Source organism: Temnothorax curvispinosus, unplaced genomic scaffold (assembly GCF_003070985.1).
Source record: "Temnothorax curvispinosus isolate PA1 unplaced genomic scaffold, ASM307098v1 QBEX01009183.1, whole genome shotgun sequence".
In the NCBI taxonomy this organism is placed as follows: Eukaryota; Metazoa; Arthropoda; class Insecta; order Hymenoptera; family Formicidae; genus Temnothorax; species Temnothorax curvispinosus.
The window spans coordinates 218350-245808 of record NW_020218963.1 but is presented as its reverse complement, the minus strand read 5'-3'; the positions used below and the strand labels follow the sequence as shown (position 1 = coordinate 245808).

Sequence of the window (27459 nt, the reverse complement as noted above, 5' to 3'; positions counted from 1 at the left end):
TAGCAAACAGATAAGGTTTTAACGACGATTATTTTTACTTCTCTTAGGCGGGAAGATTTGATTGATCGTTAAAGTTCATCTTGGCATATATGTTATCTTCCCATGGTAATAAATTCTTAATCCAATACAGGAACTATTATAGAATAGAACGAGATTGGAAAAAACAAGAAGACATCCTAGCAACAATCAATATTTAAGAGAAGGTAGTTACTAAGCTTCAGTTCAAACGCTTGTAAGAATTCCGTCGCTCGATTTTCAAGCGTTTTGAAGTCCAGGCCCTGCTGTGACTATACCCGATCTAGTTTGGAAATATCATTTTAAATTTTAGTTTTTTTTTTACAACAGCATAATTCGTCGAAGAATCCCTCCATCCCGCTTCTGACGTCACAACGTATACGGAAATTGAAGTGAGTAAAACCACCGTTTACCAGTCGCCGCCTTAAGCAGTCTACATTCCACGCATTAATCGCAGAAACAAAATCTCGCATGCCTCAGAAATGCATTAAATTGATAAAGAGTGATATATCCCGTTGCTCTGGGATGATAAACGGAACACGGAACGGCCGCTGATAAGATAAACTGTCGCGTTGCGTTACTTCGAAAATCGTGGTAGAAATTACTTAGGGATAGCTTGATGAGGAAGGGGCGTTCAGAAATTACAGAAAGAGAGAACGAATGAGCACGGAGAGAAGAAGGATGTGTGTATCCTTGTACTCTCGTGATACCGTTAAATCACGCGAAATGTAACGCAGCAATTCTCTTCGCATCTACCGTTTCCACATTACAATTACAAATACTTACATGAATGATTTAGCATCATTTTACTTGCATCGAAAAAGATTTTATCGCATTTCATCAAGTATAATCCACTACGACCCTATTAACGACATGTTGCAGTTACTATTAAAATATAATATAATTAAGAAATAACTAAATATTCTAACTTTAGTCGTAAATTACTTTGAGTGACTGCAATAATTATTTAGTGAGCATTAAAACGAGCTAATCGTTTGAAGCAAATACAAAATGTTTGAAGAAAAATTGTATCTAATTACTAATAATGATATATTCTATCTTCATTTTTAAAAAGGATGAAATGAAAGGTAGACGGAAAGGATGGGATGTATGTATGTATGTATGTCGTGTCCTTAACGAATGATAATACTTCATTCCTTATATCACTGTTGTTATCTAAACTAACTTATGTGCAAAGTTTCTAAGCGCTGTTGCACTGTATGAAATATATCTTAATTTTAATATAGGTATATCAAGATGATGCATATATATATATATATAAAGCATCATTAATACAACATATTATCTTAAAAAATTTTGTATATCCACATATTCTACGTATTATATATACATATATAATACACAAAATTTTTGTAAATATAACTGAAGAATATTCTATATCCGCTGAGTTATTTAATCGCATATATTTTCAATAACTGGAAATTCAAGAAAAGAGGCTAGTGTGTGTGTGTGTGCGCGCGCGCGCGCGTGTGTGTGGATCGTCTACGGTCGATAAATTATCTGAAAAGTATTAAAGGTCTATTCACGAATATGTAAACGCCTCCTCTCATAGACGAACCGTCCCGACGTGATCTCTAATGTGTTTAAATGGTGGAAAGGTAATGTACAGGGCAGCCCACCCTTACACGAACTCGTCGCTGACTCTTAGCTAAAAGAGTGCCGGAAGCCATGCTGTTCTAAACAGAATGCCAAGAGGACAATGAGCAACTCAGGATGGAGGAGGAGAAACGAACAAAACGTAGCGCGACAAGAACGATATTAAATGTGTGTACATGTATTTATGCCCGCGTGTGTACGAAAAGTATCTTATCTTTTTTATTTCTCGCGAAGTTGAAGTTGAACAAATGTCTACAAATTTAATATAAATAAATGCAATTGGTTGCTATGTTGAATAGGTCGGCATGTTATAAATAATTTATTTTACTCAGTAGTTAAAAGAAAATATTTTTCAAAGGCATTTTTTATTTTAATTGAAACACTCGAAATAAAAATATTTTACCTAAATAATATAGCATGTTAAATTTAAATTTCATATATTACTATTTTTATTGTTTATTTTATTGTCTAAATATTTGATAAAATTGTGATACGTACATCATAGTATAAAAAATAATGTTTAACCTTTTCTACAATTTTAGTTATCTGCAGAAATTTCGTAATCTGAATAAGTCTTGTAAATCATTTTAGATCTGTTAAAGGCAAAAAAATCTTTTAAATGTGATTCACAATATAAAGTATATAATTAAATTAAAATTCCACAAAAACTCAACAAAAAGATGGACAATTGTGTTCAATATAAGAAGCGAGAAATAAATATTTAGAAACAATTACGCGAGAATTAGATTAGAATCTTGAATACGTTTTTTCCTATGATCTCGAGTCTTAAAAGAAGTTTGGTTGTGACTGGATAAGGAAGTTACTTTTGAGGAGAGCAGGGAATTACTTCTTATGTGAGACCGTATAGAGATAAACAGAAACAAAAACACAAAATCGGACAGTATATCAGGAGAAGAAGCGAAGTAGTAACCGTGTACTGTAAGCCGTAAGAGAGTTCATCAAGCAGACTGAGAAAGTATTAAAGATGGGATCGTGAAAGTAGATATAAAGCGCAATAGTAATAATATATCTAGGTAATCTACCTCTTTTCGTGCCACGCATGCATGTCCTTGTTCGTTTGTGATTTTGTCGTAATTAATTATTTCATCGCTTCTACCGCTTCAACCCCACCCTTTCAGCCACGTCTCTCGAAGTTAACGGGCAATAAGAAAGATCAAACAGGATGAAAGGAAGGAAGAAAAAAAAAAGAAGAAAAAAAAAAGAACAAAACCAAGGAAAAAAAATAAAAGAATTGGTCAAGCCGCAATATATCTGTGGATAATAGGACGTATTATGGTATAGACACGTTCCGCCTTATCGCGCATCTCGTGTTCGTTCGTTTCGTTTCCGGGTAGCAAATCGGACTCGAGGAAGTCGGGCTCCGTGTCGGACGTCGGTCGTTGAAGAGCGCACAGAAAGAGAAGATAGGACAGAAAGTGAGACACGACGACACGCCATCCTGATAATGCTTTATGAAAACATTTGGTCGATCTCGAAAGTTTTGTCGCGCAGAAGATTCGATTAAATATTACAAATTTTCTATTTAAAAAAGTACTTCACGGAAAATAAACACATTTCAATGTAAATCAATGAATTGGAATACCTACATAGAAAGCGAGTAATTTTGCGTAAAATTTAATTTACGTTCACATTTTCAAAGCGTATGAAATTTATCAGAATTATTTAATCATCATAAAAGACAGAAGATTGAAACCAGATCCGACAATCTGATATTCTGATATTGATAACCAAATGTGAAGACACAAAACAACCTTTTTACTAAATTAAATTACCAACTGACAATGAGTTATACCATATACATATAAATATAATGTAAAAAAAAACGTAGCAAAGAGTAAACTGTCGTAATTAAAAGAATGATATGGCGCGTACTCGACCAATGAAATTTCCTATCGCGTCACGAGAACGATCCGATTGATCATACGGGCATTTATCAGGGTGACGTTTCATGGCATCTGCCGATCGATCGGCCGGATGAGTGGATTTTCAAAGCACTACCATAGTAGCCCGGAATTAGAGCGTCGGCTATTTGATGATTTTGGCCTCCTCATTGATCGCAAGCCGTTCGTGGAGACTTGTAGCGGTAACATCTGGGACCTTCTATACGTCTCTCTCTCTCTCTCACTCTCTCCCTGACCGAATCCAACGACAAGCCATGACGAATCCATTGTGCGACCCGTGAGCAAGCATTCATGCTAAGCAGGCCCGATCGTTCAGCGCGAGGCTCAGAACAAGTCCCCATTTCGCCTCCAAGTTCCTTCCGAGAGAGCGCACAAATTGCCGCTCTCGGACGATGATCGTATCGAGAAAACTGGGCTATTTATCTGCTCGATGCAGTATGTCTGTGCCGAATATATATTATAGAGACCGATTAACTCTATGTGTGAATATCCTGTATTTTTCTCATCTAAAAATAGATGTAAACGATAGGAGAGAAAAGTAAGATTATATATAAAAAAATAAAAACAGCTAATTGGTAGTTCAATACGATCATCAATGGAACCATATAAATGCAGTAGCTAAATGCACGACCAAAATCTTCAGATACCAAGTTGTAGATGAATACTTTAAACTTGAGATCTTGCATCGCCAATAAAAAAGTCGCGAACCAGTGAATTGCTAATATCAAAATAAAGTAAAAAGATATTAATCTCAACAAAATTGGAACTGAATTGACAAGAATCAAACTAGATATATCGTGTGTAAATATAATAATTAAAATCAAACATACTAACACAGGTTTTGTTAATTCAACCTGGTATCGGAACTCATATTACGTCGTACAATTGCACATTTTTAACATAGCATGCATCTTAAAATTTCTCTATGCACTGTGAGAAACGGCAAGCAATTTTTAAGGTGATCAACCCACTACCAAACGCAAGCTTACGAAAAAAGACACGTGTACACAGGTTCAGGTCGAGCTTGTTAGAAGCGTCAGTGAACGTCTATCTAGGACTTAGAAAAAAAGTAACCCAGAGAGAAAAGCATGCACGTAACAGCACGTGCGGATCACATATAAAGCAAAGCTGGCACAAGTCTCGCGTGACTTCGCTGATATCGTAAAATCACCAAAAGATATTTGCTCATTCTAAAAATGTAAAAGAAGGCAAACTTTCTTCTGAATCACTATTATTAAAATGTGATTCATAGAAATGTTCTCTTTTAAATAAATAAAAAAAAGATCGTAAACATATCGTACTTTTGATATGAGAAACCTTCCAACAGCAACTAACAATAAGTGGCAAAGTAAATTCTAGTCGCGTTGGAAGTTACTATTAAATATAATTACAGCATGCCTTATTTCGTTCCACCATGTTATGTCTAATCAGATGTTGCTACAGTCGAAGTCACGCGACAAGAAAACATAAGGGTTTTGAAGGTATGTACGGTCAGAGCTAATAGTGCATCAGGATCCTTTCGATCGCATCTTCACGCAATCGAAGCCAACTTGCAGAATATGCGACACGAATATTCCTGGACAGAAAGCTCAAGACCGTACGGGGATATCAAGCAGAAAGCCAAGGTATTGATGCATATACGCGGAGGGAGACAGAGGACAGTAAAGAGTTTCAAGAGGGAGAGGAGACCAAGTGACCTAGATAATAATGAAATATATTGATAAATATATTATAAGCTTCCACGGCATTTGACGAAAATTGAAATAATCTCGAATCCAGAGTCACACTGAAATCAGTATATATTGTTTACCGTTGTTCAGTGACCAGCGCTATCTAAACCATGTATTAGCTTCGAATGTAATACATAATGTACCTCGAATTATTGTTCAAAAGGTTCCATCACTGAATCTTAAATCGACTTACAATGTTCATGCTCACTACAGCCAATACATATTCAGTACATTCATTTTAATAAAACTAACTAAGCCACAGGAAAGATCAAGACTTCCACGTTAATCTATAAATTTCTCACAATTACCGCGCTCTTTCGCCTTTATAACGAAAGCCACAGTGTTTAATCGCTGTTGCAACAAGCGAGTAACTGCACGCTTGACCATTCGTTTATCTATAAAACTTTCTACCCTCCCGATTGCGCATTAACTTAACCGCAAATTAATCCCACTAATACCATGAACAAGCGTAGATTCGTTGCGCAAGTGATTTCTCCTTTCTCAACTACTATGTAGAAAAACATAATAAATGCAAATATTGAAACATATTGTAAACGAATAAGAAATATCAACTTAACTGCGATAATATTGGCCTTTCAGATGTCTCTATGTTCATATTTTCAGTTAGAATTATCTAGTTTTCTAAAGAAACAAATTACTGTGTTTTTCCGTAAGCCATCTCTGTCTCTTTTTTCGCGATTATTCCAACTTTGAATCATCTACCGAGGTTGCCGGTAAAGTTGAAGTTTTGTCGGATATATTAAAGATTATGTACAGTGAAAAGACATTGAACCGGGAGGGTGTATCAATTTTTTGGACAAGTGGAACGGAAATCCATCGTATGTATATTGTTACCCTGGTGATAGCCAGGTTGGTGATCGAGAATAGGGTATGGGAGAGGGTGGAGCACGAAAAACAAAAGACTTACGGCGTCTGCCACGAGGTGTGCGGGCGGGAGGGCTGCCTGCAAGTGTCCACTCTTCAGCAGGGGGTCGGCGAGGCCTGCCACGCTGGCGTGTAAGGGGCTCGGGTGGAGAGGATGATGGGGGGCCGTAAGATGGGCCGTGGATAGGAGCGGGTGCCCGTGAGAAGCGGCGAAGGCCGAGGAGGGGTGGGCCGCGAAGGGCGAGGTCGTCAAAGTTTGGGTATTCAGCGAGGGCGGGGTGTGCCCGGCAGCGGGCGCGGGCAATGGTAATACTGTACTTACGTCCGAGTGGGCGGGCACCGCGTAATTACCCTGGATGGTGTAGGCTTGCCCACCAGCCAGGATCACTGGCCCACCGACTTGGGGTTTGGGGCGATAAGGGATCGTGGCACCTTTGGGAGGGGACTGAAACAGAAAGAAACACACACACGAGTGCGAATACACCGATCGAGCCGTTACATTTGGTATAGCATCCGCGGTATCATAAAAAAAAAATGGCCCTTTTATCCTATTAAAGTCCAAAAATGATGACTCAGTCCACGAGAGAGTCGCTTCATGACCGAAAACTTCAGCAGCGAGAGATACATACACCGCGTCGCTCTGAAGAAATTTATAAATAATGAAAAAAAAAATAAAATAAAATGTAATTAAAATTGTTATTAATACTCATTTACTCTGGACTTTAGTAGGTTAATCTCATTTATCATAATTCAGTAAAATTGTTTAAACGTGTGCAATCATTCTTTTAAGATTAAATCAATATAGTACGAAATATCGCATTTAAGTTTTGAATGTTGGTGTAGTTACTATTTGTCAGCAGATTAATAACTATAAACGTACTTAATGGAATCAATGGCACGCTCATGAATGATTACGATTACGTAAGTTGCTTTCGGCTATATAGTCTTTCCGGACGACAATTTCTATAAAGTCAAGTATCAAAGGGCGAACTAGAAACAAAGAGACGTAGATCGACCGTCGCGAGGTCGCAAAACAATGGTACGTACCTCTAGCATAACGCAGCAGATATGATATATGCATTGCGTGATCGCCTCGCTGGTACCGGATATGGTTACTGCACGTTCCGTCGAATTAGGCAGCATCTCAGAAGCGACTTGGATAGAGGCGCCAGTAACCTCCCGAATTTCTTTGATCTTGGAACCACCCTTGCCGATCAGGGAGCCGCATTGCGAAGCGGGCACGATCAGTCTGAGTGTGATGGGCGGCCTCGATACACCACCACCGCCTCCAGCACCGCCACCCTGAATGTCGTGGAACTGGGAGCACCACTCCTCAAACTTCTTGCATATCAGCGTGAACGCCTTGAAGATCGAGTTCGTCGGCCCGGTGACAGTCACTATCCGTTCCGGGCAGGAACCATCGGAGATATTGATTTTCGCGCCGGACTACGTTAAGTAAACGGAAAAAAGTATTACCGATCATGGGTCTTCGTATATATGTATATAGATATATATATATATTATATATATATAATTATTTTCAGCTTCCAATATTCGATAATCAATGCCGGCTATTCTGAGAGGTCAAGTTAGTGTGTATTAGTGAAATAATAATTAAAGTAGAAAACAAACTTAAGAGAGAGACATGTAAATGTAATCTGTCCTTGACAGCTGAACCAATCGTAAAGCACTAATAATAATTTACATGCTTTCACGTAGAATAGCATCTTGTAATACGTGATGCGATTACACGTAACTCTTTTTTTATTGTCAAAAACTTAGGTGTATTTCGCAATAGGAATTGATACTTACTTCTTCACGGAACCTCTTGACGATCTCTCCTTTTTTCCCGATAATGCTACCGACTTCCTGCAATAAAATAAGAATATTACGTTAGTTTACGTGTCTTTAAGATCTTAGTACACACTAAACTCGATAACACAAACGCACGTACACATAATTACTTAATGCCCTGAATAATGCAGAATTGTTACTAACTCTGTCGATGAAATAAAAATACGTTACGTTATAGCGCGATATTGTGATATTAATTATTTATTATAACGTAAAAACATGATTGGTACAATACAATTGTATATCGGTTATCAATCGATAATGATAATCATAGAACATATTTTGAACGCGTTTGTCAACAGATATTTAATGCACAATTTTACTAAATATATTGATATCATCACATTTTGTGATTACATCAGTACATTATGCATAAAAGGAAGTAACTGCGAGATATATGACAAAATTGGCACGCAAGCCTATAATTAGTACGCATAAGTAGCTGATGTCCACTCAGACTTCGCGTCTACCCTGATACCGTCTGACCTCGGACGTCACTGTTACTTCCGTAGCAACCACAGCGCGGGTATATTCTTGCGCGCTCTCTAAACTTAGATGATGTCTCCCGGACGAAATGCCAACGTTCCTAACGACGTTAACGAGTTTCGCATATCTCGCGCTATCGGTTTATCGTCCCCAGGTTTAAGAGGATCAAAATTTCATGTATTGAAACAGGCTCGCATGCTACTTCGGCACATCTTATCCCCGTGAACGGAATCGCGTGCCAGTGTTCGTGCACCAGCGCGAAGTCGCAAACTTGTGAATACGGGCCGCGACGCTGACCCTAATTAGGGTTTATACACTTTCATAGTTCCGCCGTTCGTTCCGCGCGAGCGGTAAACAAATCAACGACGGCGACAGTCGTGAATTCCTATTGACGTGCCCAAGGTAGCGCGATCGGACAAGCGTCATCGCCGACGAATTAGATGCACGCCGAAGCAAATATAGCTGGAACAAGAAGACAGCGAGACGATGAGGGAAGAGGGCTTGGCGACGCGCCAGACACGAGGGTCAGGCGACGATCGGCGAAATCCGTGAGATTGCAAGTCCTCGAGAGAGAAAGAGAGATCAGATTGTGTCGAGCCGCGTTATCAACCTAGGACAGTACGTCATAGCGGCTCCTACACGGACGTCGTTTCCGAGAGCTATGTATAGCCACGACGCTATACCGGTCAATAGTTTCAGCGCAGCCTACTTTTATGAAATAAGATTAAAAGTTTTCCGATATTGTCCTACTTCTGTAAATATACCGTATCGCCATGAGAGGTGGAATAAAGCGCAGAAGATATAGAGTGAATAATATAGAGTGGCATATGGAATTAAACAAAATTCAGCTTTATGTCAAGTCTTATACGACGTCTTGAACGCTAATTTCGATTCGAGAAGTGCCAGCGAAACACTAAGTATATAGTTCTAACTATATAGTAAACAAGTGACAGCGACAGAAAGTCTTTTCGAGCTACGCGTTTGTCACAAGGATTAAAGTCTACTTTACTGAAGTCTGCTTTAAGAATACAAAGGCGGTGTAGCAAAAATTAGACTCTCGAGTTGCTCTATGATTGCAGACTGGAATGATTCCTGAAGGCTCGCAAGTATGACTGGTTGGCCGATGGCCCTGGCCGGCGTCCAAACCCCGCTGGAGTCCAGAGATTCGCCAAAAAGCCCAAAACAGAATACACTGGCAGCGAAAAAAGCAAGAAGAGACAGGCGCGTCCTTTTTCCCCCTTGGGGTGTTTGGAGATCATTAATTGTCATCTCTTTCACAAAACTATTGAATTCAACCGGCGGAGCTAGGTGAAGAGATTGGTGCTACGTGGCCGGGACGGAAAGAAAATATTTAGATAACACAGGTACGAGTCGGCTCAATAGATAAGCTTGGACCCTAGCCAAATATTTACGTCATAATGATATCGCAAGATCGAAGACGCGGTAGCGGCCATGACATTGTTCAACGATACAATACGGGAACGATATCGTTTAATGGCGGAAACTAAAATGGACTCTTGCTGCTGTTCATCGAGAAATTGGTAGAAGATAAAGATGAAATTGCGATTGCAATTTTTGAGCCATATTTATAACGCTTCATTCTACTAGCGGGATAGTTAAAGACTAGATGAAAAAGTATTCCTCTCGTAAAAGTTATAGCAAATTTATTTGGCTGAATTATTTTACTGACGTATATTGATTTATGGATATCGTACTTATGGGGATGAGTCACCGGGACCGTGCCATCGGAAGGATAATGGAATCATGATAATCCGCGATGCACCGGCCGATTGGCTTTTGGCCCTGGCCGGTGTCCAGTCTGCCCCAGAAGATCACGGTGCGTGCTCCACCAGCAGACATAATGCCTCTCCGGCCAAAAATGCGGCTAGACGTATTTATTTCGCGCGAAGGAGGCTGCTCGACTATCCATTTACCCGTTTGCAGAGCTCCCAAAGCGAGTTTTGCAACACGCGCGACCACGGCATTGGCGAGCTGAGTAAAGAGGCGCATAATTAATAAACGTCCGTGAGATCAGCGTGTCCGCCACGTCCGAATTGTAACGTTAACGCGACGATCCGAAGACGTTCTTTATTGCTTGATTTATTGTATTGAAGCTATTGTTATCAAGATGTGATAATATATTACGGCTGCATTCAGAGAGCGCGCTATTAACGTTATTGCATCATCTATCTTTATCGCTCATTAGATGCAAGACAAGGATGGAATAATCAAATAGCGCTAATAGCGCGCTCCTCGAATGCAGCCTAAGAGAGAAGAACAAAAAAAAATTAATTACTTGGAATGATCTGCCAAAAGACGCGACATAAAATATATATACAATTAAATTACAAAAGTGCTAGATGAATCTTAAATGTTTAGTTTACAATGTTCTGTTAAAATAATAACAAATGTTATCAATTAACGAAGAAAAATAGTCTCGTGAGATGTCCGTAACCTTATAATTGGATTAGTCTCGTAATAAATGTACGCGTAATTAGGTAAGAGGTACTACTTTCCGTCATTAATCTTCAAACGCGAGTTGATTTTTATCCTGCTGTAACTAAATGTAGACACCTCGGGGGAAAAAAAACACGTTGACGAGGGGACGAACCCCTAAATACGCCATGACGTAGTCGACGTATCATCGTCGAGACGTAAAAATGTGGGTATAATGAGATTTGCTACGGCAATATTTTTTCGAACCGAGGACAGTGGTTCATTTAAAAGAGAGAATCAGATTCGGCTGAAGGCTGACAGAATGTCGAGAAACTCTCTAAAGAGATCGAAAGAGCTCGAGAAAGATGTATCACTGGATGAGAGATTAAACCTCAGGCGCGGCTTTAGACGGCTGATAATCGTTCAAACATGCAGGAATATGCAATAATTTCTATGTCGCACTTTAGCACGAACTTATACGCGTTCACGTGTGTGTGTGTGTGTGTGTGTGTGTGCGCGTGCGTGCGGCGTAAACTATTCTCTTAATACTTCTTAGCTCTTTCTCTCTTGTCAAAATTCCTTTCCATAATTCAGTTTAATTACTCCCGAACGTCACCGTCTTAAAAAATTCCAATGCTTTAAGTGCCGTGTTATCACAAATCTCGCGTACAATCCGATTGGATTAAATAAAATCTATTTAGTCTCGAGCTGTTGGAAAATCGCTGAATTTAGCAGCTGTGTCCACCGCACTAATACCCAAAGAGCATTAACAGCGAATTGTAAAACTTGGCAGATGTACGATCGACGGCGAAAAGATCTACGCATCGAAAGGGACATCGGCGTCTAGCTAGGCGCGATTAATTACCGAGACGACGGACATTAATTACTCGTGCTACGATGGTATTGCACCTCGTGCATGATAATTAATTACAAGCAGAAACGTTTGTAGGTGACGTGTTCCTAGAACGAGGATAGACACCGAGTACAGGTGAAATAAACTTTGACACTTGTCCCGTGAAAGGCCAGCGCTCCGTAGAGCGATTTTTCTGCAGAAATTCCGTCTCGTGATAATCTCGTAGATGACGTAATTAATATACGCAGCATCGAATTACATTTCACGGAAAACTTTCACTTTCGAGCCACAGAGGGCAAACTTTTCTGAAATAATTAAGCACTCCATAGGAACTCCCTCTTTTTAGAATACCTACATTTTTTAACGTAAATTAGCTCGTAAAATTCTCAATTAAAAAATATGTATGTTAATTGACGAATTATTAGTAATCATTGACTGTAATCATGTCAGTTTTTCCGGAAGAGATCGATTTCACGGACCGAGGATTAACGGCTCGTAATAGGACAAGACCGCTAACAAATCGGATCTTTCACCGAAAATGACTGACAATGAAATTTCAGACAAAGGTATCCATAACGTGTGCCAGTTCTGCAAATGTCTGCAAAGGGAAGACGTAATATGCAGGGCAAAGAGTTGAGGCGCATAACGAAAATTGCTTTCGCCGATGACCACGGGTGCTCCTCTGCCGCTTGTCATCGCAGAGCTGAAACGTACGTTCGTGTAATTGCTCTCTGCTTCATTCCCGCGCACGAACTTTTCAATGGTTGTCCCTTTTCCCGGTCTTTCAGCCCACCAATCGAAACTCCGCATGAGAATCTCTCTTTGAATAGTCTTGTAAGAATCAAAAAATTATATCAAAAACGACCTTACAGATCTCCCAATATAAGTTCGATAGTCAAGCGTTCAATGAACAGACGACGTTTCCTATCGCCAAACAGTCGATTCTTCCTAACCATTTGCAATGAACGTTGTACATACGTCTTATCGCAGCGAAGATTACTTTCAAATTTATTGGTCACAGATGCGGTAGTCATGCAACTCTCCACGTCGCAAGTTCGATTGCTGCGTAATACCTAGTGAACCTCGATGCAACATAAATCTGATTTGAGGCGCTCAATGCCGCAAGGCACGCAATACTGCCTTGCGAAAAATGATATCGACAATTGGGGTAAATGCTGATTTCTCATCGTTTTGCATAGACAGAAATTCCGATCTCGTCAGAGAGCCGGCTGATAGAAAATCTGTATATAAGTTACCGTGTGCGACACCCTGTGCACGAAGATCGCAACGTAGTTTACGCGAAAAACAACAACCTCGGATTCTTGGCATTGCGTCAAACGCTCGTACGCTTCAGGCCACATTGTATGCCTCATGCGCGGTCAAACGTGATTCCGATGAGCATCGCCGATGATGCGCTCTACTCTAAGGGACTGCAGTATGTTCAATTCACTTTTCAGTGGAAAAGATCGCGCAAACGTAAAACGTAACGACAAATAACCTTTAAGACATCTCGATATCGGGCATTATCTCAGTCAGCCCACACGATTAATTCTTACGTGCTTTATCGTAAGTGAAACTTATTTCCTGCAGATGAAACTGATAATGACTTTGATATAACAAAGAACGCTAATAACGTCGTAACTCCGGAATCTTATCTCTTCCGCGCGTTCCCGTTCTTCGTATCGATTCAAATCTGCGTTGTCGAACGGTGTCGATTCGAGAAATCAATTAAAAAAAGAAGTTGGTGAAGACTAGAGGATGCGCTATTCCAGTTGCCTCTATGTAGGTATGCGCGAATAGATGTCAGGCTGATGTAAAATAAGCTCGGCTTTCCTATTCTGATGAGAAGAATTATGTTACGTGCCAGAACTGCGCTCTCTCTGTGACCAGCCACAATGTGTCGAAAGGCGCGGTCCGGCCTCTCGTAAATAATTCGCAGTACTTGTCAAAAAGAGAACACTGTAAGTGACAGTGAGGACCGCGAGTGACGCGTCTGAGATTTATCATCGCCACGCAAGCTAAGCAATTATGTCTCTTTCTTGGGATTCCGGCAAATACGCGTTATCGCGGTTATCCAGAGTGTGACGACCGACGGCGAGTGCTTAGATATTTTCACGATCGCCGCGTTAAAACGCGAGCGCATGAAATACAATCAATCCGAAACATATCAATACGCGCCGACACGTTTTGCCAAAAATAACTTTAGCATGCCTTCAATATATATATATATATATATATATTTTTTTTTTTTTACCGATACTCGCAAATCGTCAAAAATCATGCGCTCAGAAATGGGATACGAACGATAAATGTGATTTATTCTCCGAGTCAACGCGCCTCTACAAACGGATATCAGTTGATATCCAGTGGGAGGTTGTTTGATACCACGAGATTTTGAACGCACACGAGCGCACCAAAACGTACACATATGCGCGCACATACACGAGTTTTCCGCCCTCGATAATGCATTATCTTATTACTGTTGCTTCTCCAATTTCATAGCATAACGAGACACGCGAGTAATAATCTCAAATGTATAAAAAAAGTTATGTTCATATATCTATATTCAGGTCACCGAACGAATGCAAAATAACGTGAAAATTATTAAAAAATGTGTACGTAAAAAGGCATTGAAACTCGTAATATAAAAATGTGCGTATTAAGAGAGACATTAAATTCCTTGTGCAATTTCCTATAAAACGCTTAATGCTCTACACTTTGGATTAGTCGAGAAAAAAAAAGGAAGAATGCATGCGGAATAAACCAAATGAGTGACGCTAAAACGCGCGATAAACATGCCCGGCGATTCGGAACGCCGGTTTAAAACTCCGATTAAACTTGCGTACTCGATTAAATAAGCTCGATGAAATTATTTTGCGCCGAGATATAACGGGTAGCTTACTTTGCCCTGCATAATCAGGCGGATGGTCAGGGTGACCGAGGGATCATCGTTCAACACCGGCTTGTTGTCCATGCCGTCCATTGCGTGATTGCGGATCTTGTGGCTTCGATTGGAGACCTTCTCGACGTTCGCGGAGGGGAAGGACGCGGAGGAGGGCAAGGAGGACAGGGGAGAGGTTAGGCGAGTGATTTTGATCGGGGGAGTCTCGGGGGACGTGCTCCTCAAGCGCTCCCAGGTAGTTTCGGTCCTCGTACTGAAATCAGAGAAACATCTGGGTTACGAAACCATTTTTATATTGTAGAACGCTTTTAAATTTCGGCAGGAAGAATCTTTTTGTTTTAATCGACACCCTTTGTGTCTCGAAGAGATACGAGATGTTATTCGGACACGTCGTACAGTCGCGCATTTTATCATTGTAAATTATTATTACTTATTCGTTCATTATTTAATTATCCGCTATTCGTTATTCATCCTTTTACCGTCGGACTACAGAATGCCGTCAACCTCCTTTTCAATCACAATCACGATACACGTATAATATCGATCATGATTGAATGCTGCATGCATAAACCGATGATGAAATTTGTACGTTTGATTTATGCGACACGAGAGATTATCGTGGTGGACGTTATTTATCGGGGCGTTGAATTCACATGCATAGAAATAAGTGGTTTGAAGTGAACTCCAGAATTAGCATAACAATAGTGCGCGGCCGAGGAGCGGCAATTCCGGGAATGCGATATACCACTGTATTAACTTATTGTTGGTGAGTCCGTGCAATGTGAGATTTATGGAGCTCTATATATACTAATAAGTCCATATAACATAATCAAATAGTTTTATACGCAAAGCTCCGCATTCCTCATGCTTTATTATTTTATTCATCAAATGAAGCTATTAATAAACCTATCGGACTCATTTTGACCTCATTTCAAAATGTTCAACCCTTTACACGTATTCAATATTGTGAAATATGAAGATAAAAAGCTGTAACGTTCGCTCAACATTTCCTTTCCGCAAATATAAAATATGGCGTCATTCGTAACGCTTGTGTGCAGAATCGAGCGAAACAAAACATCACGTTCGCAGTTCACGGTCAATCTCGTTTTGGCGCGATGCACTTTCACTCGTCAAATCGGCCAACGAAAATAAAGTTTATTGTCACAAAAGAAAGAAAAAAGGAACGCTCGACGATTCTTCACGGAGCTCACCGCGGCGCGCGGGCACTCGATCTTTATAGTGACGAGCATTATGTACGGAAAAAATGCGAAAATTTTCAAAATATTACACAAAAGCGTACATATATTTACAATATAAATTATTTTCTAATTAATCCCCTGTCGAGAATATAAAATGCCGTTTACGAGGAAGCTGGTTAAATGAGAAGAAATACAAGTTTTGTAAGAATTTCAATTCCTTACACATATCACGATGATGAAATAATACGGAAATAATACAGTTGAGGAAAACGCGGTTGTAAGGGACAAAAGTTGTTCGCGGATGATCAATCAGCGCATTCCGCGGCATTATTTTTCAGCCGGTTAACGTTAATTACAACTACTGCCGGTTGTTAAGCCGATCGATAGGCCGCTGGAAACCTGGTCGAGGAGAAGTTCTCTCGAGATATTCCGTTCCCTCTCTAAAGGAAGGAGACGTAACACCGCGCCCCTTCGTACCCCTTCTCTTCAATGAGAGGGGCCCATACGAGCGCGCGGCGCGAGACAGGTTTGCTCGATCGGTCCGTTACGAGCTACGCAGAACGCGTTTCTGGTTGTGCACATTTATTTCTCGCACGCACGTACGCACGCATGCACGCGCGAGAACCGACGACTCACCGCTAAGAAAATTATTAGCGGCAAAAATCTGTCGTTACCGATCGATGAAGAGCAGCGAAGAGGCTCAAAGTCGTATAAAGTTTACAATTTCTGATGATCGCTTCGAGCAAATAAGACTCGTATAATGATCTCCGGACTTTTAAACCAATCACGTTCTCCTACAATAGAAACTTATATATTTGAGGAACATATTTTTATTATATTAAATCTTGAGACGTCTTTCGCAAGATACTCCTGAAATAAAAAATTGCGCGTAACGCGGATCTTGAACCCCCCGCGCGTGCATTGATTCTACGTGACTCGAGTGTTTGCGCACTGACGGGTTTATATATAAAGTACGGTACAAAGGATAGAGGACTTATGACATCGCGGATGGAAAGCCGCGACGTGTTTTCTAGGCTGCGTACGTTTATCGCGTTTCACGGACAGCTTTGTGCAAAAGTTTACTTGGTCACTTCGGTCCCAGGCGGAAGTTTCCAAGCGAGTCGTCGCGTCGCACGGAAACTTGCGACTCTCCTATATTAGTTTTGCATCCACAAGTGCGACGAGATTTCCTGCGTTTTTCGACCCACGTACGTTCGTTACAATCCTGTGTATCCTAAAAAGGCGCTTGTCGCAGGAAAAAGCTCCTTTATCTCTCCATTTATTTCACGGTTTTTTATTTTTCGCCCTCCGCCAATGCAATCGTCATTAGATTTTTCACGCGAGACACGTGTAACTCAATAATTTACGTCAGAATATATTGTTGACGTACGTAGGGATTAAGCGTGTCGGGGGCTGGCGCGGTGTAGGAAATGCAAGAACGTTGTATCGAGCGCCGAGAGAGATGCAAGGGCTTTAGGAAACAGAGTATATTATCCTTCGTTATAATATATCTCTCTATAATCGGCCACGCAGGCGACTCGCCGTCCGTCGTCTCGCTCTACTGCGGCGGCTCGCGATGCACGTGGACGGTTGACGTTAGTGCGATCCGCGTTCCGTTATGCGTGCGTTTAACATAAGTGAAGTTTTAATGACGTTTCGCCAAAAGGCCAATCACACACGGGAGTGAAAATGATTGTTGTTACCCGGCGCGCGCGCTTTCTTCTCCCGAAATTTATCGGGATCTCCGGGGTCCACGGGTCGTTGCACGCACACGTGCGAAATGGGCGGATCCAGAGATCTATCCGCCCAATTTACTTAATCTTATAAAATGTCCCGTTTATAAATGTTGCCAGTTTATAAGTCTCCCTTTCAGATTCGTCGCGACGTCTCCACTCGTGCAAACGAGACAAAGTAAAATCAAGTGAAATTTTTCACGAAATCGTCGCGAAACTTTTCGTCGATTTTTCACTCTCAAGCGACGTCTTTATGCGATGCGAATAAAAATATTAATAAATCGAGATCGACAATGGAAAGCTCGCGAGATGAGACGCATATGTAATTGATCGACCGACAGCGACATGGAAGCGTCAGCGCAAAATTTTCCCGCGAAACTATACGATTTCTGAGAGAGATAGACGAATTTTTATGTAACTCGTAAACCGGTTTTTAAATTATCATAAAAAGTTTCCTGTCATAAAACCGCGCATTTTTCGTTAATCCGCAAAATAATGGATTTAAACCCGATTTATCTAATCTTCAGTTCTTAGTATAAATACATGAATAGATTCTCGCATTTGACGTTCGACGTTTTACTCAATTTTCTGGATTTTAAACCAGCTCCTAGGTTTCCAACTTTAAGGCCTGGGCGCGCAAACAGATATTTTACATCGAAATAAATTTGAACCCAACAGAGCAAAAGTGATGACTTTTCGGTTTAAATCGCGTGATACCGGCTTGCAATCGGGCCGCGTGCAGTCACGAAAGAGTCTCGAAAGAGCAGGATTAAATCCCTGAACACATATATTGTAGTTAAATATTGTCACTCGATGCAGCACGAAATTCGAACCTTCGAAAGTCCCACGTATCGTTCGTGTTTTAAAAATATAACGTGCACCGGCAATATTGAGAGCCTTCCTTTTTCTCGCGCTTTGACGCGAGATCCAGCTCCAGACGTGCTTCGAAAAACCGACGAGTGTCAGAAGATAAACGTCGACGTTGTCCGTCCAACTGTCAACACGAACTGATAATCATTCACAGTCGATTTGCCTCGAATACAAAATTTTCATGTCAAATATATCTTGTTTGTATACCTAAACAAGTATCGAACGTGTGAGAAAATAGTCATTCGTCATATCGGGAAAAAAAAGAGGAAATATTTCAGCACAAAACGAAATACGGAATACATAAATATACACGTTCCACGATATTTCCCTTTGCCTCTAACATTTTTCTAGATGTACGCTCTCGTACGTGTTTAAAATATGGAACACCTTGTACATTTCGGTCCTTAGAATATATGCAATCTACTAATGTAAATACAGGATTAAAAGTGCCTTTATATGTAAAGTTGCACGCATATCGGAGCATATTCGAAGCGCGTGCTTCCTATCCAAATATTCGCGCATTGCGACTGTTACGTATTCGAGAAACATTGTTACATTAATTATATTGTTATTGTTACTCATCAAATATCGATATGACAAACTACGAAATATCGCTTCCACCTGCTTTAACAGTACGTGGCACAAATATTTAGATAGAAAGCACCCCGATACGCATACAAATTCATACGTTAAGGTCTTTATGAATTTTTCGAGTGCAATATAATCGCGTCACTCTTGAAAATCGTCGACGTCACGAGGATAGGAGTAGCGGTTGTTGTAAATATCGACGGCCATTTCCTTTCGCGTCGCAGTCTAACGAATACATGTCGATAAGCATCTTACGCGCTTATCGGCGTCCAAAGTCTTTCGTAACCGTATGGTCGCGCGGGAGGGCATTAGTCCCTTTTTGACGTCGCGGATTGCGGATCACGAATCCGGAACGCGACGGTGACGTCGCCAAACGCGAGCGACTTTTGCTCCGGGGATCGGACGTGCGACGTGCGGATAAAACACGCGGCATTGTGTTCGCATGCCGCGCCGCGCCGCGCCGGGGAGAGTGTATCGAGCGCGAGGAAAAAGGCACGCAGACGGTAGAACGCAGATGCATGCGAGAGTCGTCGACCAGAAGCGGTACAGTCGCGGCAGAAAGCTAAAGGCCTGGGACAGCCCGTTTTATCTCGTCTTCTCCTTCTCCTCCTAGGATCATGCCCGATCAGCGCCGACGGCTGCGGGCCTCCGGTCGCATCGACTAATCCCGTTCGACTTCTCCCTCTCTTACTCTCTCTCTCTCTCTCTCTCTTTCCGCTCTTGACTTTCAAAGGGAGATACGTAACGTGTCTCAAACTTCCGGAATCCGATTCGACGAGAGAGAAATCGAACAACGACAACTAAACGGAAATCGAGGCGCCGCGCCGTGGCCGTCGCGTCGGCATCACGGCCGTGCTCTCTCGGATTTAAATCGGAATACGCGGATCGTTGATGCACCGGTCACACATTTCGAGGCGTCGTTTTAATTCGTCTCGTTCGCCGTCTACGTTACAGATGGTGGTGTAGTCGCGAAAATTATAATCACTAACCACGAGAAGGTTGGGTTAGCCCAGGTTAGCCGAAACGCGCGATGCGGTCCGGCAGGTGCTGGTTCAACGACGACGTTGGACAACCACATCTCCCCCCTCCCTCCCTCCTGCCAGCCTGCCTTCCCGCCGCGCCGGACGCATAGGATACGGCACGGTACGACGCGACGCGACTGCGACGCAGCGCGGGGAACGAGATTACGAGACGAGAGTGACGAGACACGGGACGGGTGCCGCCGGCGTGGGACACGTAATCCGGATCATCGACGCGGCCGAATGGCCGAATGCACCTAGGGCTTCAACCGGGAGCCGATCGTTCGACCTGGCGAGACTAGCCGGACTAGCGGCGCCCGCCGTTCCCGTCGCCTCGTATCGACTCGCTCAGCCAACGACTGCGTGCGCCCTGAGAGAAACTAAACCCGTCACTCGTGCGACGTACACCGACGCGAAAAGCTCGTTGAAAAGGTTGAAAATTATCTTTGTTCGGCGGCTCGCGTGGCGCGTGCCAGGCCGGGCCGGCAAAGAGCGTCGCCGTCGCCTTCAATCCGACGCCATGCGAGAAGACCGAGGCAGAACGAGAGCGAGAGAAAGAGGGGAAAAAGAGGGAGATCGAGCGAACGTGGCAGTTGGAATTTTTCCGACAATGACGGAGTCTCTGTCTCTCTTTACAATATATCCGCGCGTCTTTCCTTTCTTTTCTCTTTCTACAAACACGTTTGATCCTTCCGTTTTTCGTCACGGTCCTCGAGATTCAGCTCGTAAGATCGCGTATGTCCGCGTCGCGGCTAACATCAGAGTCGGGAGGACACGCCGGCATGTCCGGTATGATGGCGCACGGAATAGCTCTCCGCTCTCCGCTCTCCGCTCTCCGTCGCCGAGAGCGTCCTCCTCCTCCTCCTCATCACCGTCGTCGTCGTCGTCATCGTTATCGTTGCCGTCGTCAACGTTCCCGTCGTCGCTAGCGACCGTCGCTCGGTCGCTCTGTTCTTCGATCGGGGGCGCGGGGCGCGGTCGTGTAACGCGCGGGGGAGGGCAACGAGAATTATTCCTAACAATTTACCTAAAATGCACACTATTCAGTCATCAGGGGGGAAGGACGGGCGGCCTCCTCATCGATGCAGATGCACACTGCACTCGGCACGCGGAAGCGCGGGGGAGAGGGGTGCGGCGAAGAGAGGAAGAGAAAAAACACTACACTACGCGGCACTGCGAAACTGGCACCACCTCGGCGGAACGCGGTCTTCGTTCTTTCTGCCTCCGGCCAGCCTACCGCTCGCTTCCGACGATGCGCAGCGCTACCGTGCGTCGCGTCGCGCGTCTCTCGCGTCTACGCCGTGCGCGCCGGTGGCGCCGCCGCACCGCGCGCGCGCGCGCTCTCGGCAACCCTTGCGCACGCCGGCTGCGCCGGCAACCCGAGCGGCGGGACGTTCGAACGTTCGAACGACGCGTGTTACGGTTTCGAGCGTTTCGAGCGTTTCGAGTTTCGATTCGCGGGAACGAGGACCGAGGACGTTCGACGGTGATAGAAATATCGCGCGCTCTTCCCCTTGTAGACTATTTCGAGTGTACGTTGAAAGGGAACACGCGTGTTTGTGAGATTGAGAAACAAATATGATTTGTCTTGGACGATCTCCGAGGAGAACATATACGTCTGTCCTTCTGAACTTGTTTTTGAACGTGTGATATTTAAGTACTAGTAGGGGGGATTTAAGTGTACGTAAGATCAAATAGTCATCAGAATATGTCACTGCCTTTTATATGTATAAGATCAACTCTCTTAATGGGGATATCTGAATTAACATTTTTAAGATCGATACTATTATTAAAATGTTAAAAAGGGACACGCGCGTATTCGTTTATAGCGTATTGTAAAAGGATACAAAAGAACTATTAAAATCTTATTTCCAACTTTTTACAAGCGTTCGAATGTTTTAAAAAGACTTCTTCCACAGGTCTTCCCGCAAAATTACGTTGCATGTAGTTAAAAAGTTTGAGAGATAATAGAAGCAATGGCATACCGTATTCCGTTATTAAAAGCGTAAAAATATGTTTACACGTAATATTTTAACACAAACTCTACCTTGTTCCATACTAAAATCTACGTATCGCATTCGTGTCCGGCGTTTCACGTAACATCTAATAATGGATTATCTCGCGTGCTCCAAACACGTCGGTCAAACGCATTGTGCGCCGCTAATTGTTTCGTATGCCCACGCCACGTTGCCCGCGAATGGATCTAACTGACGTCCAACGAAAACTCGCGTACCACGTTTTCCAACTCGTTCTCTCTGGTAATTCAACTTTCCTCCGGACTTGAAGGACGGTCGGTTAAATAGGTCGTTCGCCGAAGGCGTAAAAGTGAATGTTATCGAATCAAACTTAATAATGAAAGGGAGAATAAATCAGAGAACGACACATCAACCGAAACAGTGCGTATAATCTCGGTACGAGTGAACAGATTCTTTTCTTTTTATTTTTTATTGTTGGCAAACCGTGTCAAGTGTTTTCCATGAAGATAAACACGCGGTAATGTTTCCAAAATACAAAAACAAAATTCTTCCTACATTGGCCACGAGCATTATTATAGACAAAGCTGTTTGAAGCGAAACAAAAACGATTCTGGTTTAAATAAATTGTTCCGTTTGAAGCACGGGCAATAACGATGAAAAAAAAAGAAAGATTTTTATTTTAGGTAAAAACGTTTTTTGCTTTTATTTCGGACGAATCGTTTGCACCCCTGCTGCAAGTGAAATGTTTTCGTTACAAGCGAAATCGCTTTTGTGCCTGTGCTCCGCACAAAGCGATTTTACTTAAAACCAAAACCTGATTTTTCTGATTTAGCTTGTTTCGCGCTTAAAGTTTATCGCGCTTAAAAAAGCAGACGTGCGAGTTCTCGGCGCGTCTCGTCCATAAACATGCATGTCGAGACATCAGGGAAGATGGGGCGCGCGTTTCCATCGCTAATCTAGTTTTGATAACTGAAATTTGCATCGTTTATCTAAGAAGAAAATCTTCCTTTTCATGGGAAACCAGAGACAAGCGTACGGCTTCTCTTACTGTAACGCTGCCGAACACAGCCATTATGATCACAATGGTATGCCACGCCGGGTACTGATGCAACCAGAAATTTAATTATCATTTTAGACGGCGCGGGAAGCAATTATCGGAAATTTAGTTTGCGATCGCGAATAGAATCTTGCTAGAGAACGGCAGTAACCACTATTACTTCAATGTCACTATGAAAGAGCGAGCTCATTAGAATCCCTTTTGCTTCGGTGAACATGCACTCTTTCTATTTCTCCAACGCGAGTCAAATAAAATTCACATAAATGTATGAAAGTTATCTTAAAAACGCCGCGTAATTTTACAGCATTTTACGTGAATTAAAAAGACTTGTCGAAAAAATCGTGATTTATTGCAACAATCTTTAGCATTAAACATCTGTAGCTTGTTATTAATAACTGTATTAATAATTAAGCGATTCAATTGAAAGTCTGATAAAATAATATTTAAAATTAAATAAAGTTTAAATGTAACGCCGAGCGCGCGCGTGCGTGCGTGCGTGCGTGCGTGCGTGCGTGTATTTGCGCATTTAAATTTATTCGCCAAATGGTACGTAGGATGAGAAATGTAAATAGACATGCTATTGTTTGGCTGTCAACGAATTAGATTGCAAATTTTTTTAATTAAATTTTTTAACAAATTGTGTAACGAATATCGATCAATTATTTTTAATAGGTACAGATTGCTGTTTTTTTTTCTATTTTTTAATTTAAAAAAATGTGCTTTTTTAAAGTAAAATTTAAAATTTTCCATTTGACGCCGCTGAGGAGGGGGGACGTTTGTACACATATATTAAGAGGCGTTATGTGAAACGTTTGCTTTATTGACAAATTTTGAATAAATACGCGCGTTTCTATATTCCCCTCAAATTCCGCACAGAAGTATATATCATAAAAAAACAGCATTCTGTTTTTACTTGATATGAGCGATCAATATTGCACGCTTAATCGAGAACATCCCGTGTGCAAATATTAATATAGATATATAAATCAATGCACGCGCGCGCACGCTATAACAGATGTGTACGAGTGGCGAGTAAAGTAGTATTCAGAACGGTAGAAAGAATTGCTATTGTTAACAATCTGGGGGCCAATTATGGCGTAATCTCGAGTTCTTTGAGTGCGCCGATTCGCACAAAAAGAAAAAAGCTGATAAATCGAAGCAACCGTCTGCATACTTGAACGAAACAGAGAAGAAATAATTACCGAGGCAAGATTGACTACAGTGCACGATTTCGTTTTGTTAATTGGCCAAAGTTAAGGGCATGGCGACGCACTAATGAAGACCCCCATAAGAACATCGTTTGCATCGACAAAGCTCTCTTCGCAAATGTTTACATAATCGGCGGAATAGGGCCACGTAAGCGCCGGCATGAATAATTTATTTTATTACCGGAGGGCGATTCAAAGTAATGCTCGTAAATGTAAGTGCTTCATAAAAGCGAAGAAGCAACCCAAGTAACGTCGATGCAGGCGAGATTGATCATGAAAACTGAATCGTTAGATTTGCTCTATATTGGATTGTGCCGTCCCAAATCGGTCTTCATTTCAGGTCGATTCGAAGGAGCGGACCAGATCGAGCATTGCAGGAAGGAAGGAAACTGTAAAACGGTTCTTATTTTATTCGAAACCTTTCCTGAAACTGAATGTTAATCCAAGCTATTTCAAGCCTGCTATAAAATTCTGAATCAGTCATATCATCGATTATCGAGATTAGATTCTTTTCTTGATTCTATGCTTCGAATATAATTTAGTTTAATTAAGTATGATACATGAAAATGCAGAAATGCTTCAGTAACAATTTATGTATTATCTTCCTTTTCTACATCATTTCCTCTCTCTCTCTCTCTCTTTCTCTCCCCTTCCGTGCTCTCACAGTCCCTGCTCCATTACGCAATTAAGCTCCTTAGAGGATTACGGAATAGGATAGGTGACTTGAAGAAACTGGCCAACGTTATAGTGGACACCGTGTTTCTGTCAGGAAAGGTCTTCGTGGAGATGATCAAATGCCTAATATAGTTTTCTACAATCGAGCGAGAGTGTATCGCGCGAGCAACGTCATTGGGTTTCGGGTTTCACTCAAAGAGATTGCGCCGTGCTTCAAGTGCCCATCTAACTAGCATCTCACAGGGAATTTATTTAAAATGAAAACTAAGTTCGAATCGGCACTGCACTGAAAGAAGATTAATCTCATCAGCTAAAATTTGGTACAAATTTCACGCGTTAGTATTCAGGACGAAATTATTATCTCCCACGCTTTGTTCGGCCCATTTCCCTGTCAATAATCTATGTCACTCACAGTAGATCGGGGAATTTTTAACGGAATTTCTCGTAGAAGAAGGTGATCGTCGATGCTTGTAAAGTCTCTTGCAAAATATCTCCTGTAATTTGCCTTGCAAAATATTTATACTGAGGATTAGGTGTCAGTGGCAAGCGTTGCAAGAGTTATGAGCGAGATCACGATGCGACGTTAGAGAGTGCGAACGACGCCTTCGGCCTCAGACGAGGCTGAAAGAGACTTTAGGGTTGACAGAAATGAGGCACCGCTCGGTGTCGCGATAAGATCTCGACGTGAACGTGGTACGAGGGTAATTCCCCTTCCGTAAAAATGGAGAAACGCGGTGTCGGGATAAGCTGCACGGTTATTGGAGTTCTTTACGCACGGTTGTTGAAACTAGTATAGATACGACTAGATTGTACCTTAGCAGCGAACAAATTTTCGTTTGTTCCTTTAATCTCTTCTTTTTTACACCCTTGTAAATATATTCCGTAATTTCTTTGTGGCGTAAACTGGAATTAAAAGTAAAACTTTGTGTTTTTTGTTGCTGAAATGCCAAACCCGAGTGGCGGATCTGCATTCGGCAATTAAATCTTTAACAGTGCCAAGAATAGTCTAAATTAAAATTTTTTGTTGCTTGATACAACGATAAATTAAATAATCGATCGTAAAATCCTATAAGGAAAATATTTATTGAGAAATAGAGATATTTTCAGAAATTAATTCGCGGTAGAGCGAAGGATGTCCTCAAGGCTCACTTCTCGATACGCATGAGATGTCTCAAAGAGACATAGCGAAAACGACAGTTATTGTTTTGTTTCCATTCGTGCGATTAATTACAGTGCACAGTGGTGCGGTGATATCGCTGGGACGCACGCAGAGGAAAGAGAGACGACAGCTATGAGGTCTCTTTCATTCCGGACCTATTGTTCTTTGGTCTCCAGCTCTTTCGTCTTTCTTGTCTTCATTCTCCTCTCATTCTGTTTTGTTTCGTTCTTTTTGCTTGCTCCTTCCCACCCTCCCTCCCTCCCTCGTTTCGGTGCACGTTCGCCAGCCTTGTTCCACCCTCTGTTACCTTGACCAAGCAGAGTTAGTTTAACCAAGCATCGTTGGGACAAACCTTTTGCGATGTCACCTCGATCCATCCTCGCCGCAAGTGTTTCTAATGAATTTTAAATTGTCCGAGTAACCGAGTTAATGGTTGCCGTTATCGCCGTTACGTAACGCGGTTTAATCCTGGAAAGATTAAAATTGACAAACTGACATGACGGTACTATTTACATTATTAATGCGCAATGGACGCGTCCATAGAGGGCCTGGATAGTTTTTGGTTCTGCGACAACGGCGCCATAATTTCATACTGGTTATCGCAGAATCTTTCTGGATTATCCAGGATATGTAATCTAACATCTCGCTTTTAGAGGCTCGCCGCGTTCTCTCGCATGAGCGAGCAGATCCGTAATTGGACGAAACCCATTGCCTGGATATGATGGATCCTGCGGGTTCTGGTCCGGCGATTATTAATATCGCGGTCACCGAAATTGATTCGTTACCGGGAGCCAATGACGTCGTCATACAAAACAACCGCATGTGCCTTTCTATACCTATCTGCTAAACTGCCAACCGATTTCTTTCGCATACAATCATTACAAATCGATCCCGGATGCGGTATCAATTCGAAAACACTTTGTCGGAAAATGCGGGGATATCTTGATTGTGTAAAATGATACGGATAATCGTTATTTAGTGTTATATTATCGATTAAAATTGTCAAAATTGATTTAATGACCCGCATTGCGATTAAATTTCATCGTTCGGATTAATCGATTTTCCAGAATAAATCGCCGTTCGGTAAACCGCAACGCGGAGTCAAGCGCTATCCATTCGAAACGAAGCATAAAATTGTTCGCGGTCTGTCGTTGTTTGTCAACGATTTGACAATTGCGGAAATTTAATTCGCCCCGTTAAGCGCCTCCCATGCATATGCATCCCGAGTGCAGCGGAATACAACGTAGCCGCTCGCACACGGGTAGGTATTATACA

The 27459-nt window shown here is 42.0% G+C and overlaps 1 protein-coding gene across 4 annotated transcripts in view; it reads right to left on the bottom strand.

Moving 5' to 3' along the window:
* Positions 1-27459, bottom strand: part of LOC112458762 (poly(rC)-binding protein 2) — a 124203-nt gene that overhangs the window by 24625 nt on the left and 72119 nt on the right. The window contains exons 1-5 of one of the 4 annotated variants that reach the window (XM_025022545.1): positions 21137-21375; positions 14701-14953; positions 7982-8038; positions 7217-7615; positions 6213-6614 (exon numbers count right to left, since the gene is read on the bottom strand). In XM_025022545.1, the coding sequence (XP_024878313.1) occupies positions 6213-6614; positions 7217-7615; positions 7982-8038; positions 14701-14781 (939 nt within the window). In that variant the 5' untranslated portion in view covers positions 14782-14953; positions 21137-21375. Of the gene's footprint in view, positions 1-6212; positions 6615-7216; positions 7616-7981; positions 8039-14700; positions 14954-21136; positions 21376-27459 lie in introns of those variants that run through there. The other 3 variants (XM_025022548.1, XM_025022547.1, XM_025022546.1) reach the window with 3 other exon arrangements.